The following is a 15,636-nucleotide window of genomic DNA, read 5'->3' as shown; positions in this document are numbered from 1 at the left end:
GATGTCCACCATGCGATCAGCGCAGATCCTGTCCGGCGCCGTCAGCGACATGCAGCGCTTCTACGGCCTGGAGGTCACAGGAAAGATGGACCCTGAAACCATTCGGTTAGTGTTGCGATTCCATGTGGAGACCAAGTCCTGGAGAACAGGAGTGGAGGCGCAACCTTCAGCACCGTCCTCCTTGTGGGCCTTCGTCTTGAGCCGACTTCTTTTCCCGTCTCCGCAGTGCAATGAAGCGACCCCGCTGTGGGGTCCCAGACAAGTTCGGAGGTCAAATCAAAACCAACGTGCGACGGAAGCGCTACGCCCTCACTGGACACAAGTGGAGCAAGAAGCAGCTCACTTACAGGTAATGACAAACAAACCCAGCTCTGGTCTCTGAGTAGAAGTGTGTTTAATTTTAATCCTCTCCCTGTTTTCTGCTGATGAAATCAAAAGAGAAAGGTCGCTTAAGCTTCACCCTTTCTCTTCTTTTTGTTTTCTATAGTATCCAGAATTACACTCCCAAGATCGGGGAGTATAACTCTTATGAAGCCATCCGCCGGGCGTTCAAAGTCTGGGAGGGAGTGACTCCGTTGACATTTGATGAAATCCCCTACCAGGAGATCAAATATGGACGCCGCAAGGAGCCCGATATCATGATCTTCTTTGCTTCAGGTTTCCATGGGGACAGCTCTCCTTTTGATGGAGAAGGAGGCTTCCTAGCTCATGCCTACTTCCCAGGACCTGGGATGGGTGGAGACACACATTTTGACTCCGATGAACCTTGGACTATTGGCAACCAGAACATACAAGGTAACCGATACCCACCCGTGTGTGTAGTGATTATCATGTTTTGATCCAGGTTCAGTACAGGTGGCGGGATGTTGTGGTTTAGTGGAGTTCACCTGTGTCCTCAAGGAATCCTCATTCATGAACGTAATTGTGGAGAGAAAGGAAACCAAAAAAGAACTTGGATAATTGCAAGATGACGAAATATGTTTATGGTGTCTGCTGCGTTGTGGAAGTGGCCAACCACCAGGACCAGCGGTGGGTTTGTTTTAGGTTGGATTGGCTCAAATAGACTGTCTCTAGACTGTCTCTGTGTCCCTGTCCAGGGTTTTAAAGAGACACAGTCGTTACCTGACAGAACCTCCTCATGAAACCGGCCCACAGCTCAAAGTCACGCCATTCACTTGTTTGTTTGTTTATGGCACCTTATTTTCTGTCAAAGGCCTCAAAGCAATGCAAAAACAGTTTACATGACTTCCTGAAGTAAAAAACGCAATTTTCATTGAAGGAACTGTTGCTAAATGGGGTGAATTCCTATTTTATGTGAAGTTTAGTAGAGTTATTATTGATTTATAGTCACATTTGCACATCAGAACTTGTATATTTCTGACAATACCTATAACTTCGGTCTAACTTTCACCACATTGACATGTAACTTAAACTACTTGTGCTTACCTGGAGTTAAAGTCCAAGGACGTGTATGTTCAGAAGTAAGAATTAAGCAGGAACTTTAAATGTCTTCCTTACTCTGAACTCATTACTGCTGCTGACTGGAGTGGGTTTTCTTGTAATAATGGGCTTCCCGGCCCTGTTATCTGCATACACAGACAGCTGAAATATGTGTGTGTGTGTGTGTGTGTGTGTGTGTGTGTGTGTGTGAAGGGAGGGGGGGTCCAGCTTTGTCTGGGACATGTCACAGGACAGATCACAGGCTGCCACCGTTAGCGTTAGCACGCTGCACTCAGGAGATGTGCAGGCTTGTCCTCTTGTCGCACCACACTGTTGCACAATTTAAGAGCAAAGCAAAGAAAATGTCCAAGTTGTCTCGGAGCAGATCACGACGAGCAGGCTCAGCTTTTCTCAGCTGCTTGAATGCGGCAGGTTTTCGGAGGCCCTGTTGCAGTAGTGTTCCCATTAAAGGCCGTTAAAAAATAACCATATGATGCAAATTGAAGATGAGTTTCATGTGATAAAAGCTCCTTTTCCAGGTTGGTGCAAGTCAAAGCTGGCAAAACGTCCGTTTTATTTCTCAAATGCTGGTTTGAATTTCCTCTAATATTTAATGTATTAAAGTCTGGGTGAGTGTGCTGGTTAATTCCAGGATATGAGCTTGAGTCACCCTGAAACCTCCTGATTTTAACTTCAAAAAGGAGACTCGAAGAGCCTCCTTTCATAACAGGTCAGAGGCTTTTGAGCCTGGATGCAGGACCAGTCTGGCAACAGCGATTGGGACATCCCCAGTAAAGCAGATTGTGTAGAATTAGCTACAGATTTGTTGTTTTTGAAGCACCTTCTTTCTGCTCCCTGACAAAATGGCTGTTTTTTTTTTCTGTTCTGCTTAAGGTCATGAAGCCCTTTTCATGTGACCTTTCCTATTTTACTCTGAGCTAACTGATTTGTTCTTTCTGCTGTTTCCCTGATGAGGCCGATCGCATGACTGCCGCTGTAGTTGTGGAAAATAAACACTTTATCCTTGCGTATGTGGGCTTTAAAAATAGGGAAGGAGGAAAGGCATCCGGCACATTTCCCATTTTGAGTCCTAATCTCCCAGGGGTGTGATGTCACTGGCACAAATCTGATCAGTCAGCGTGGTCTATCGGGCCAAAATAAATGACTTGGAAGTTCACAGTTCATAGAGGGGGGGGGGGGAGGAGGAGGCTACAAAGAGGTACTGTATTGATTCAGGGGAAGTGCCCAAATGTGCGCTGGCTGCTCTTCAGAGAAGATCCCTGTTGAGTCTGTTGGTGTATTGTTCCTTAAATATCTGTAAGAATACTTTAGTGTGGGGAGGAAGTTGGTCACTGGGTCACCTAGGAAACAGCATCCCATGGAATGGTTAAAAATGTCATTAAATGTCTGAAGTTCCCAGCATGTGTGGGATTTATCTGCCGGAGCTGTGGTGAAAGGTGCTGATATGTACAGCTGTTGTGGGCCGGGCTGGCGTTGGTAGACTGGTATGCAGTATTATTAGGCACCGTCCCCTCATCCAGATACTGTGAATGTGTAACCTGCCAAGAGGGTGTGACACATTTATTGCAGTCAAAGCAGGCCAGGGTAGATATCTGATCAGTTATCAATTCCAGATTCCCCTCCCTGATACCCAAACAGAGGCACAGTGACAACAGCCTCATAAAACCTGACTCAGATGAGGAAGAAAATGGGCAGACTTTACGTCTGGAATGCCAGAAAACATGCAGCTACGTCAGAGGAGCACCGGTAGGTGGTCCATACCTGGCGTGATGAGGTGTCACCACATTAAAATGAGCAGTTTGGTTTGTCTGAAAGCTGAAAGCTGCTCTCAGATGCGTTGCACTGAGGCGCTAGCGTCATCTCCATTTGTTAGTACTCCCGTGAATGCCCGTGCACGTGTGCTGTCGCCGTCTTTCAGGACTCGTTGTGCTGGAAACGGGTTCTATTTGCATCCATTATCTGGCAATCATTTTAGTTCTGCTGCGAAAGATCAATTTATGTTAACGTATTCATGAGCCCTTGTTCGGCCTGAGACTGAAGCAGTCATGTCGAAGATTATGAAATGGATTAGCCTAATTTCGCTCAGGTTTGACAGATTTTCATATTTTCAGAGAGGTTTTGATCCCGATCCAAACTCCTGTAAACTCTGAAACCAGCTAATGTCCCAAGTTCATGTTTTTAAGACTGCACATATCTGCCTGCGTGTGGACAATGCCTTTCTTTATCCGGCAAAGATGCAGAGGAATAAAGTGCAGATTGTCTTATTCTCCTACAGGGAATGACCTCTTTCTGGTGGCGGTCCATGAGCTGGGTCATGCCCTGGGTTTGGAGCACTCCAACAACCCTCTGGCCATTATGGCTCCATTCTACCAGTGGATGGAGACAGACAACTTTCAGCTGCCTGACGATGACCGGCGGGGCATCCAGCAGATCTATGGTGAGATGAGAGTAGCATCAGTGTCCTGAGGGTTCCTCCATGTAGAAAGATCACGTATGAAAATGTTGATGAACACTCTGTAATTCTGTCTTTTATGTTTATTGTGTAATTAACCTAAAAGTTAATGCCTTTTTGGTTTTTATACAGTTGAACGTGCCCCTTGAGCTAGTTGTCAACCCGCTGTGTTTGATCTCTCCAAGGTCAGCCAGACAGCGGCCCCACACAGGCCCTGCCCACAGTCACAGCCCGTCGCCCGGAGCCGAGGCCGCCTCAGTCACCCCCCCGGCACCCTGACCGCCCCAGGGCGACAGAAAGACCGGACCACTATGGTCCCAATATCTGCGAAGGGAACTTTGACACTGTTGCGATGCTCCGGGGAGAAATGTTTGTCTTCAAGGTGAGCGGATGAGACGATTTTGAGCCACTTTTGTGAAGCGCAACATTTTTTTTTTGTCAGGGGTTTCATTTAAAAAGCTCCAAATTCCTAAAAAAATGGCCTGAAAATGTTCAAACTTGTTGCTAAAACTGTAATGTAAAACAATATCTACTCACTGAAATCAACGACACTTGGCAGCGAAGCTACATCTTCCCGGGAACGGGTGGAACTTCAAGGTTTGACGGTTTTAAAACATGCGGTGAGGAGCTGGCAACTTCCTGTTGCTGCAGCTTCATGTCCATCCCCTGTGTGATGTCTAGAAAGCCACTCCCATCAACCGGCTTTGATGGTCAAGCGTAGGAGGATCCTCCCCCCAAGTATCCACCCTCCCCGCTGAGCCACCATACCGCACAGAAAACACACAACTGCTTCGGTTTCCTCCGGAGATGTGCAGAAATGCTGGTGCTGCTCATCCCTGGAAGCACAGCCTGTATCCGCAGCACGTTCCCGAACTCAAGCCCTTGCTGCTGTGCCTGCTGATGGATAACAGCGTGTCCACCTACCCTCCTCCATATTTCCCCCCCGTTTTTAGCAATAAATTGTCCTGCACCTTTTATTGTCATGTTTCATGACCAACCATCGCGCCTTTGTTTGATGTTGGTGGCCTTGCCTTGTTTCGACATCAGAGAGGCGGCGTTGCTGCATCTGTTGTTGTCACATAGCTGCTCGTAATCTTTTTATGGCTTGGTAATTGGTGTCACTGTGTTGCCTGAAAGGCAGATGTGACTCAGCCTTTTTTTATAGGCAGTCAATAGCTGCAGTTTCCAGCAAGCAATCTCATAGAAACGCACCTTCAGTCACCATCTTGAGTTGATTCAACCTGCTTCAACAGCAGCATCTACTTCCTCGTTAGCTACAACCTGCGGCCACGGAAATGAAGCGCCATAAAAACTGGGCGTGTTGTGGTGAGGAGGAAGCATCCCAGCTTCCACTATAACGTGATATCTACTGGGGGGAACATGAACAAGTCAGAGGAATCCAGTGTTGACAGATAATAGACACAACACAACAGAGGCTTTAATGGAAAAATTCCATCACTTCACTTCAAGAAACAATTGGAAGATGTCTGAAATGTGGAAATGTAAAACAGTCCATATGTACAATAGTATAATTTATAATTACATGCCAATAGGCTTTTACTTACATTAAACGTGACATATAAAACCATAAGTAATGATTACTGTAGAGCTGCATGTGAATATTTGTCTATAAATATCTCCCCGTAAGGGTTTCTGGCAGACTCCGGGGGACAGAAGACAATGCACAGCTGCATGGGCTCCAACTGTTCACACACTTGTGTCTTCTTAGGTTTCCTCTAAGCCAGTAATCTCTGCTTTTTAGTTCTTTGCTAGCAGTGTCTGAAATAAACCTCTACTTCAGAGGTCACATTCGGAATAAGCTGCTTCTCCATATGATGCATTTGATTTCACGAAAAGGCTTTTTAGTTTTGTGCTTCGGCATTTCCGGGATTAGCAAATCAGAATGACTTTTAAGGGGGTTTATATATTTGGCTGCAGTTTGACCTTTGCTAACCTTCCAGGATCGTACTTTCTTTTCCATTCATGTAGCATAAAAATGTTATTTATCAATAAATCCATGCGGGCTGCCTGTCCTCAGCCCCATTCCAACCCTCAAAAGGGCTTTTTGTGCTCTGACTGGATGTAATTTGTTGTTGATGAGCACATCAGCACGTCTGTCCCCTCCACTCACTCATGCTCATTAAAAGCAGGGCTGTGAACCTGAACCCCCCCCCCCCTTCCCCGCTGCTAAAAGTGAGCCAGCAGAGAACAGTGAGCTACTTTGAATTTTCAGACTCCCACGTGGTGATGTGCTCCGCTCTGAGGACTAATATGGTCCTTCAGACGTTAGCTGGTTAAACGTGCTGAGCTGTCAGACCACACAGAGTGAAGCACCTGCATCCTGTCTTCCCTTTCAACTTATCTCCTTTCTGATTAAATCACCAGAAAGAAAGCTTCACTTTTTCTGTTCCTTCTGTCGTTGTTGTCAAGCTACACAGAAGAGTGGGAAACGTGCACTGACAAACTAAATAACTTTTTAAAAAAAAGGTGTGATTTTACTGTATTGCGGCCTTTGAAACAATAGAACGTGATATAGTGAGACATAGTCAGAGTGGAGAGGAGTTATTTTTATTGTTCTTCCCAACAGCAGATAAAGAAAAGGGAGACTGTTTTCCATCAGTGTTCAACTGTCATCCAATCTCGTCCCATCAGGGCCGCTGGTTCTGGCGGGTGCGCAGGAACAGGGTTCTGGATAACTACCCCATGCCCATCAATCACTTCTGGAGAGGGTTGCCTGGAGACATCGACGCCGCGTACGAAAGGCACGACGGCAGGTTCGTCTTCTTTAAAGGTAAGAGCATCGCCCGCTGATACTCTTTCAGCTGTGGAAAGGAGGAATTACACCCGCTTCATTTAGCTCCCTTTAAAGCGCCTGTGGTACATTATGTGTTTGACAGCAGCGCACCTGCATGACAATGATGGACAAAAAGTCCAATAGAGGAGATCTTCTGGTCACAATCACCTCTTTCCTTCTTTGAGATTCAGGGCAGGAGGAGACCCGAAGGGCTCAGACCAATATATATATTAGCAACATGATTTACCTTCTTATTTAATCTCCACATATTAGAGTGGAATCTTCTTATACCATCTAAACAAACATCCACTCCGCCGTGGAGATAAGGAAAATGTTTGGACATGTAAGAAGAAGCGGTCCCAGTCCAGCCCTGCCTGACGTCCTGCTATTGATTTGCTTTCCAGAGGATGATTAGGTTTATTCTGATGCCTGCTAGTAATTTGGTTTCACATGAGACTATTGAGTTTGTTTAAACAGGCAAAAAAAAAACACAGACCACAACTAAAATGAACATGAACACACACAACACACTGGAACCACCACAGCAGACGAGAGCAGAGGAGATCTTTAATGTTCCTCCGGCTAATTCAGTCTGCGGCCTCGGCTCTAAATAAATTAAATGCGCAATACGCACAGCATCCGAGTCGCAATGTCACCTTCAATTACAGAGGTCAGAGTTCAGAAAGAGCAAAACCAGCCTCTGCGATCTCAGCCACGAGTTAACGTGGTTCTTTGCTGCGCTACAATCGAAGCGATGTTGAACTCGTGGAGTAACAAATGTTGCTGCTGCATATTTGAAGTCAAAGGTAACAGAGCCCGTCTGCGTTGCCCATTAAACCTGCTCCAGTCCCGAAAACGCACCACCTCTATCGCTCTGAAGTCAAACTGCTGAGTCAGGGTTCTGTTCACTTTCCAACAAGTCGTTATTACATTCGGAGAATTTACAAGCGCGTGTAAACGCTGGTGTATTTTCTCTGATTGTTCTTCTACTCTCTTTTTAATGCCTCGCTCAGGTCCACAGCCTCGGTGCCATTAAATGAAACGTGCGTGCGGGAGCAGAGTGCACGCCTGTGCACGAGTACATCTGTGTTTGGATGTCTGGAACAGAGTTACGCATCTCTGGTTGCCTTTTTTTTTTTTTATAAACGCCTGCAAATGAAAAAATGTAAACTGTTATTGGCAGTTACAAGCTGCTGTGAAAACACACTCATGCACACACACGCGTGCGCGCGCGCACGCACCATATGGAGCTATTCTCCGTGGATGAGTGGCGCTGTTTGCCAGCAGGTTATGAAATAATTTGCCGTGCGCTGTCGGCCTCTCTTCAGGGATTGAAGCCTGCGAGGAAACCGAGGTGGTGCATAATGTTTCTAAAAGTCTTTTTAGTCAACCCGCAGTGTTGCGCAACTTTGGATGGATCCGTTTGACAGCGCGCATCAGCCGTGCCGCTGCCGTCCTCTCGTGGGGGCATGAAAGGCAGCCAGCGGTTCCGTCTCATAAATCAGGTTGAACTGAAGCAGCCACGTAAATGACACCGGATCGTAACCCATCGCGAACGCCAGCGTGCGTTTTAATATCATGGGATCTTCACCGCGGTCTGCGTGCAGTGAACTATGTTATTTCAACCGATTATTGTCGTTAAATAACGTCACCGAAGCGGCTCTGTGTTCTCCATCTGTTGACTAGCTTGATTAATGGTCGAACTACCCTATAAAATGACAAAACTAGCATCTTCAAATGTTTTTGCTATTATCGGACAAATAAGGATTCAATACAATATTAAAATGTCAAAATTTCAATCCTATATAAGTCAATTTTATGAGTAAACATCACGCTAAACATCAGTTTTCTCGTCAACTATTGATTCTTTAAATTGAAATGTTTATATCTCTTTGGTTTGCTGTTTTTCTTTGTGTTATCCAGTGTTGGATGTGTTTTTAAAGCCTCCTCTTTCCTCCGTCAGGAAATCGATACTGGCTTTTCAGGGAGGCGAATCTGGAAATGGGCTATCCTCTTGAGCTGGTTGATTTTGGTCGAGATATTCCGTACGACCGTGTAGACACAGCCATCTGGTGGGAGCCCTCTGGCTACACTTACTTGTTTCAAGGAGACTGGTAATTAAACACAACAGCATCACAAAAACCCTCTAGACAGCCAGTCACACCATCCATCAGCCTCTCCTGGTAGAAATGGCTCAAATTAAAAAAAACTATAGCCATTAAATCATCCAAATCATTCATAGTTATCGGCACTATGACCACTGACAGGTCAGGACCTGGAAACGCCACCTGCATTTTGCCAATTTTTTTCCTCAATGATGACGTTTCAGAAGAAGGAATGGGCCAGTTAGAGCTGGGTGAGAGCGTTTCCACATCTCTGGTGGCGTGTTCCCAGTCTGCAGTGGGATATCAGTGGGTCCGATAGAAGGTGTCTGAACACACATGACAGCTTGTTGCTAATGGGGCTGCATAGCTGCTCAACAACACTCAGCTCAACTGGACCGCAGAGCAATGAAACACGGCGTGGGCGGCTTGATGCTCAGAATAATGTTCTGCTGGGAACCCTTCTGTCATCCGTCGCACACCGTGAACACCGCTTCATTCAAACAATAATTCCTGATGGCTCTTCCAGCAGGATAATACGGCCAACATTGTTTACTGAGGGGAAACCAACACACTATGAGACCGGTGGTCTCTGTAAACCAGTAAATTCCTGCTTAGCACCGCGTGACTGGCAGGTTTTCATGTTCTGTGTACATATTTTGCTGTGTAGATGTGTGAGAACTTTGCTTTGTTTGCTTGTTTAGACAGTTTAGGAAGAGTAACAACGCAGGTCTGTGCAGGTACTGGCGCTTTGACGAGAAGTCGCGCTTGGCTGATCGAGGCTACCCAAAACCAATCAGCGTCTGGGGATCATCAGTTCCCTCCGCGCCCAAAGGGGCCTTCCTCAGTGATGACGGGGGTAAGTCCGAGTGTGTGTGTGAGAGAGAGACGAGAGACATGTCTAAGAAACCGAGAATGTGCTGCTACGCTGGCTGACATCCTTTAATTTGTCCGTCTCTAGCATACACATTCTTCTACAAAGGATCCAAATACTGGAAGTTTGACAATCTCCGCATGAAGAGTGAACCCGGTTACCCCAAGTCCATCCTGAAAGATTTCATGGGCTGCAGCGTGGACCTGGACCCAGACAGAGACACAGACACCGGACGGAAATACCCAGACGTCAACCGCCCGCCATTCAACCCCGACGCCGGACGCACTGATGACAAGAGCAAAGACCGGGACGAAAACCACCATAACAGAACAACCAAAGACCCCGGTAGACGGCCAGACAACGACGACGACGACCGCCGCGAGGGTCGGGAGGAAGATACCAACGAGGTGGACGTGGTGCTGAAGGTGGACGACAACAAGGAACGGACCATGACCATCCTGATGGTCATCATCCCACTGGTCCTGGTACTGTGCATCCTGGGGCTGATCTACGCCATCATCAACACGCTGCAGAGCAAAGGGGCGCCGAGGCTGCTGGTGCACTGCAAGCGCTCGCTGCAGGACTGGGTGTGACCCTTGGTGAGGTAGGGGGCGCTGGAATTCTGGAACTGGACCTCAGACCAACCAACCTCCTCTAATCCATCCCTATGTGTTCCACATATCTGTGCTCAGTGGTAGTTGATGCAATACTGTACTGATACACACACTAGAACATAAATTATGTCTTACACACACACACACACACACACATGGACACACTCACACACAGGGCTCTAGTGATGCAGGTAACATTGCTATCTTAGTTGTCTTTTAACAGAAATAAGTATCATTTTTGCCACATATTTAGGATTATTCTGTGTGACCTTGGGGAGTGAAGGCGCCGCTCAGCACATTCGCCACCCGCCTGATGCCGCGACGTCAGAACGTGCGCAGGAGTCAGGCTCAGGTGTTGATCACACACGGAACCACTATCCAAAACCATCTCCGCCATCTTGTCCGAAGGTAGCGTTTTTGTCTGCCCCGCCCACACCGGCGGTGAACAGGTCTCTTCATGAACCCGTTGGTGTTGTGCTGGATGAACACGCATTAAAAAGTGAAGGTTGCACAGGCTGATGATGATGATGATGATGATGATGATGATGATGATGATGATGATGATGATGATGCATCAGGCTCTGACAGTAGCAGAAATATGTGGTCAAACATACGGTACTGTAATATACACACACGTGTATATTTGCATAGGTACACAATACTCAAAGGAGTACGCAAAACAGTGAAGAGACGCTTCCATTTGAGTGAGGGTTGTGCAGCTGTTAGCATCTGGACTCCTACGTGTGTGTGTGAAAGCTAATCTGACTCCAACATGTGTAAAAACTGCTTAACGTGTTGTTGTGTGAATGCCTTCAGCTTGGTGCTGCGTGTAGGTTGAGCAGATCTGTGCCAGGTGTTGTTCTGCGTTGTTCTGTGTGTGTGTGTGTGTGTGTGTGTGTGTGTGTGTGTTTTCCGCACATTTCGGGAGATCTCATTCAGTGCTGCATTGAAATCTAAATCCTCATATTTCTTCTAGAACTGTCAGGGTTCCTGTCAGCTGCTGACGGAAGCGTTCGGTCACCACGTGTTTATCTGAAAACACACCAATAAATGAGGGAAGGGGCTTGTGCACGTGTGTTGAGCGGATACTGTGAAGTGGTGCAGGTGGGGCGGAGCCCGACACCAACTGTGGATACTCCTTAAACATAGAAGCGACCTTCGGGCTAAAGCGGTAGCACCACACACCTCCTCCTGTGTCCCACGGTGCTCTACAATGCATTTACTGTAGTTGATTTAGGTGAGAGAGACGTTTGCACATTTTTTTTTCTATTGTTTTAGCTTGGGTTTGTACTGTGTATGTCGCTATTGTTATTATCATGATCTCTAAACCAGGAAGGCCTTTCCATTCTCCTGCTTCCCCTCATCTCAGTGGGGGTTTCCCCCTCAGAGAAAGACATTTTAAGAAGTGATTTGAGGATAGAACGCCATCATTCAGGTCGATTTCTGCAGTTTCCTTCGCCTCTTTGTGCTGCCATATCATGCTCTGGTGCCTGTGCCTGTAATCTTTATTGAAAGGTCTTTTCGCCTCTGATATTTCCATCCCATTGAGAAGCTGTGCCCACACTTATCTGTGCTGCGGTGTCAAACACTTGACTGTAACTTCCTGGTTCCCAGTTGACCCACTGAGATTGATGAGCAATCAGGGATTATTTCCACTTTGGCCGTGAGCATTTTTGGCTCACCTCCAGATAGAATCACTGTCTAATAGAACTAAAGGGATCGGCGGCCATTGCACGTACGGTTGTTTGTTTTCTTCCGCAGGATTTCACGTGTGTTTGTGCCGAACCTGAAGTTTCGGGGCTCCGTCAGCGCCTCTGAATTGTGAGGTTTTATAACGGGCTCGTTTGTGTGCAGTCGCTCTGAGATCAAAGCGCAGTAAATCTGCTTATAATGTTTAAGTTTTCCACATGGCAGCTATATCACAGTCTGCACTGCTGGGTTTTGTCCTGTCCAATGCCGAAACACTGCAGCCATTTTATATTATCTTAAGAAATCAACAGATTCCAGTCGCGAGATTAAAAAGATTCCCCAATGCCCACTTAATCCCACTTAACACAGGACCAAAAAAGAACATTTCTTAGACGATAAAGTCACCTATGGACGCACAACTTAAGACAAAGAGCAAAGACATCCTAATGGGACTCAACCCTCCTCCAGGGACCAGTGTTAAGAGCCTTGCTCAAGGGCCCACAGTGGTGATAACGATGAGGGTGTGGACAATCTTCCCAACTGGCGAGGCCACCGAGCTGTCATTCATGGTTGCAACAACCCTTAAGGGTCTTGCACAATAAATTTGTTCACACTACTGCTCCCGTGTTATGGCCACATGGTCGGGGTTACCCTGTTTCTTTCCCTTATATGGAATCCATTTAAAGACCTCTTTGGCTGAAAGGGTAAACAGACTTTAAAGGGGTCCTCGTCCCTCAGCTGCCATTTATTTTCAGCTTTTCACGTACGTAGCTAATTTTCCAGCCATGTGACAAGTGCTTTGAGCTGTAGGGACGTACTAATGGTTCCGCTCCTTGTGAAATAATACAAGTCTGAGGTTTTTCATCGCGTCTACAGGTCAGAGACATAAAAATGGAATAAACAAAGCAGAGTCACAGCTTTTTACTGACAGAACAGGATGTAGCAACAGCAGTGGCAGGTAGACAAACCGCTAACAAAAACCTTTGTAGACCCGGAATCAAGCGGGCTGTCTGTTGTAAACGTGAAGCGTCGTCTTGAAGCGGCAGGGTGGGCCCTGGCTGCACGGGCTCGTGTGAACGGGCTAATCCCCTTCATTAAAACCCAGCAGGTGTTTGCAAATGCTGGTAACCCCAAGTGCCCTGAAAACATCCACTTTGAACTCTCAGAACCAAAACATGGTCCCCTCTAAGCTACATAGTGATCATATTTGGACCACATCTGCAGTAAGGCTCCCCTCCCAGTCAATAACGGAGTCTCATCCCCCTGCTGTGAAAAGTGTATTATAACAATGACGCCTGGCTAGAGAAAATGACTGAAGTTGATTGTTGTGATAGTAGAAAGTGGTCCGAAAGTGGTGGTCTTGTGACCCAAAACTGCCGAGACGCAGTAAAGTTGATAATTGGCGGAAGGAGCAGTGGAAGACGCGGAGGGAAAACTGCTTCATGTATGAATGGGAGGAAGGGTCGTCTGAGGTGTAACAGTAAGCTGACCGCTGGGGGTGGGGGCAGCGGGGTCAAGTTACACAGATGTGGACATGGAGGGGAAGAGAGAGACTTCCTGCAGCTGAGGCAAGGAAAGTGGGGGAGGGAGCTGACCCGATCTGGCTGTGCTGGTAAAGCTAAAAGGCTCACCTTATCCAGACGCTAGCTCAGCGTTAGCCTTATGTTTGTACGTGACGGGCTGAGGTTCGTCTAAGAGGCAGCCTCGAAACCCCGAGGCTGCCGCAAGCCTCCGGCGGGGTGACGACGGGCAGCGGTGACAGACGGATGAACAGACACCTGGACTGAAAGGAAGAAAAGGAAAGAGCAGCATCATTTATCACCAACGAGTCATTGATCTGTGGCCAGTTTATAGCTGTTGCTAGGAAACGGTCCATCACTCACCTCATTGTCAGGGGAGCTTTGTGGCACACTCAGCTAATCAGTATTAAAAGCTCCATTAACCTTTCTCTCGCTCCCGGCTCCGTCTCAGGGAGAGACGGCCTCTGTTCAAACATTGTGAGCTAGAATATTGAGCATTTGATCAATAACACAACTGATTTGATTCCATTCTCGGCATAACGTTTGATCACACGATGTTTTATCATTTCCCTGCCAATTTTTTACCGAACAGCGTCAGTCTATCGTCACTCTTTTAACACGCTAAATGTATCCTGCCAGTTTCGGGGTGATTCTGGGTTATTTTTCTAAGTTAGAGGACTGTCGGCGTCCTGTCATGGATTCAACCATTGTGTGTGCAGGAAGCTGCTTTTGTTGTGGTAGCAGTTTGGAATCATCTCTAAGGAACTACTACATAAATAGAGTGTGATAGACAATGAGGGTGTTGATGAAAGGCTACAGGAAAGAGGACAAAATGTTAGTAGCCTGTGGTGCCTCACTGGCAGGAACCCATCGTGGCCACTGTTCCCTCCTCTGTGTCGGCTAACATGATGTCATATTCTCATAAAAACTTTACTGTCAAATTCTTGATGGTCCTCACATGTGGGGATGTTGTGCTTTCCTGACAAAATAGAAACGATCCCATAGTTATTTGTTCAAGCAGCTTATGCTGATCTGTGCCTGCGTTATAAGTGGAGCGCCCTCTAGTGGCTACGGCCGTGACAACAATTGGATGTCTTGAACTGCCATCGTGCTCTACTTGAAGTTGTATTTAGGGTTCAGGCAGAGATCCGATCAAAGCGAAAAGAGAATCTTTCAATCTGTGCCGCCTTAATTATGGAGGATTTACGGTCAAAGGGGAGTCTTTAGGTTTTGTGGGTCTTCTAACTTTGTTCCTTCCAATGATCTTCGCCTGACTAACTCCTCTGCTCACTGAACCAGAAGAGGAAGTCAGCTTCCATGATGAGTCCAGGAGATCAGAACTCTGTTTCTGGAGCGACCAGCAGAACTGACACGGACTTTTCTCATCACGCCTTTGGGTTTCTTTTCTTAAACTCTGAAGATTTCACACTTCAGCCCCGAGCGAAATACAACAAATGATTCTGAAAGCATTTTAATTAATTTGTCTTAGTTTGATTTCCTATTTTGTCTTTCTACAAACGGCCAGATGTTTTGGCCAGTAATGCTTTTTTTTTTTTTTGTTGGTGTTTCTGTTTTCCAAAATTAACGTAAAGCATTCGTGTTTTGTGTTCACCTCTAGTAGCCATGCTGGACATGTTCACATTAAACTCTTCTGAAATCAGCCTGTTTGCTTCAGCATTTTATCAAGACATTGTTGCAACAAAGCCCACACACACACACACACACACACACCCACACTAGCTCTCTTCCTGCGGTGAGGTCAGCATCCATAGGGCCTTACTTCCTGTTTCACATGAACTGGCTGTTGGACACTCACGATGGGGACCAGAGGACAAGAGGAGGTGCTGCTGGTCACCAGGAAGCCACATGAGCAGGAAAGAAGTTTGTGGAGCCAGAAGAAGCCGAGCACGCAACGCCGTCCCACAGTTTGTGATGCTCCGATTACACAAGAAGAAGTTGTGGCAGACGTAAATCAGATGTTTGCAAGACTGGGAGTCAGTCATCCGAGTCCAGAAAGAAGTGACACCTACTCATCCCAGACGTGCAGGCGTAATTGGCTAAACTTGGCCTCCAATGACAGCAATTTGATTTCCTCCTGCACTATTAAAAGAGCCCACAGTCTGCAAGGCT

The 15,636-nt window shown here is 46.7% G+C and overlaps 1 protein-coding gene across 1 annotated transcript in view; it reads left to right on the top strand.

Annotated features, from left to right (window-relative positions):
* Positions 1 to 15,164, top strand: part of LOC101071448 (matrix metalloproteinase-15) — a 20,555-nt gene extending 5,391 nt beyond the window's left edge. Inside the window, exons 2-10 of the mRNA XM_003969399.3 lie at positions 1 to 105; positions 227 to 349; positions 488 to 795; positions 3,737 to 3,898; positions 4,099 to 4,295; positions 6,566 to 6,704; positions 8,671 to 8,821; positions 9,550 to 9,668; positions 9,771 to 15,164. The exon at positions 1 to 105 is cut by the window's left edge and continues 44 nt beyond it. Of these exons, the coding sequence (XP_003969448.1) occupies positions 1 to 105; positions 227 to 349; positions 488 to 795; positions 3,737 to 3,898; positions 4,099 to 4,295; positions 6,566 to 6,704; positions 8,671 to 8,821; positions 9,550 to 9,668; positions 9,771 to 10,276 (1,810 nt within the window). The 3' untranslated portion in view covers positions 10,277 to 15,164. The remainder of the gene's footprint in view (positions 106 to 226; positions 350 to 487; positions 796 to 3,736; positions 3,899 to 4,098; positions 4,296 to 6,565; positions 6,705 to 8,670; positions 8,822 to 9,549; positions 9,669 to 9,770) is intronic.
* The last annotated feature ends 472 nt before the right edge of the window (positions 15,165 to 15,636 follow it).

The sequence above is a fragment of the Takifugu rubripes genome, chromosome 13, assembly GCF_901000725.2.
Source record: "Takifugu rubripes chromosome 13, fTakRub1.2, whole genome shotgun sequence".
Taxonomy (NCBI): domain Eukaryota; kingdom Metazoa; phylum Chordata; class Actinopteri; order Tetraodontiformes; family Tetraodontidae; genus Takifugu; species Takifugu rubripes.
This window is presented reverse-complemented; position numbering and strand designations above follow the sequence as displayed.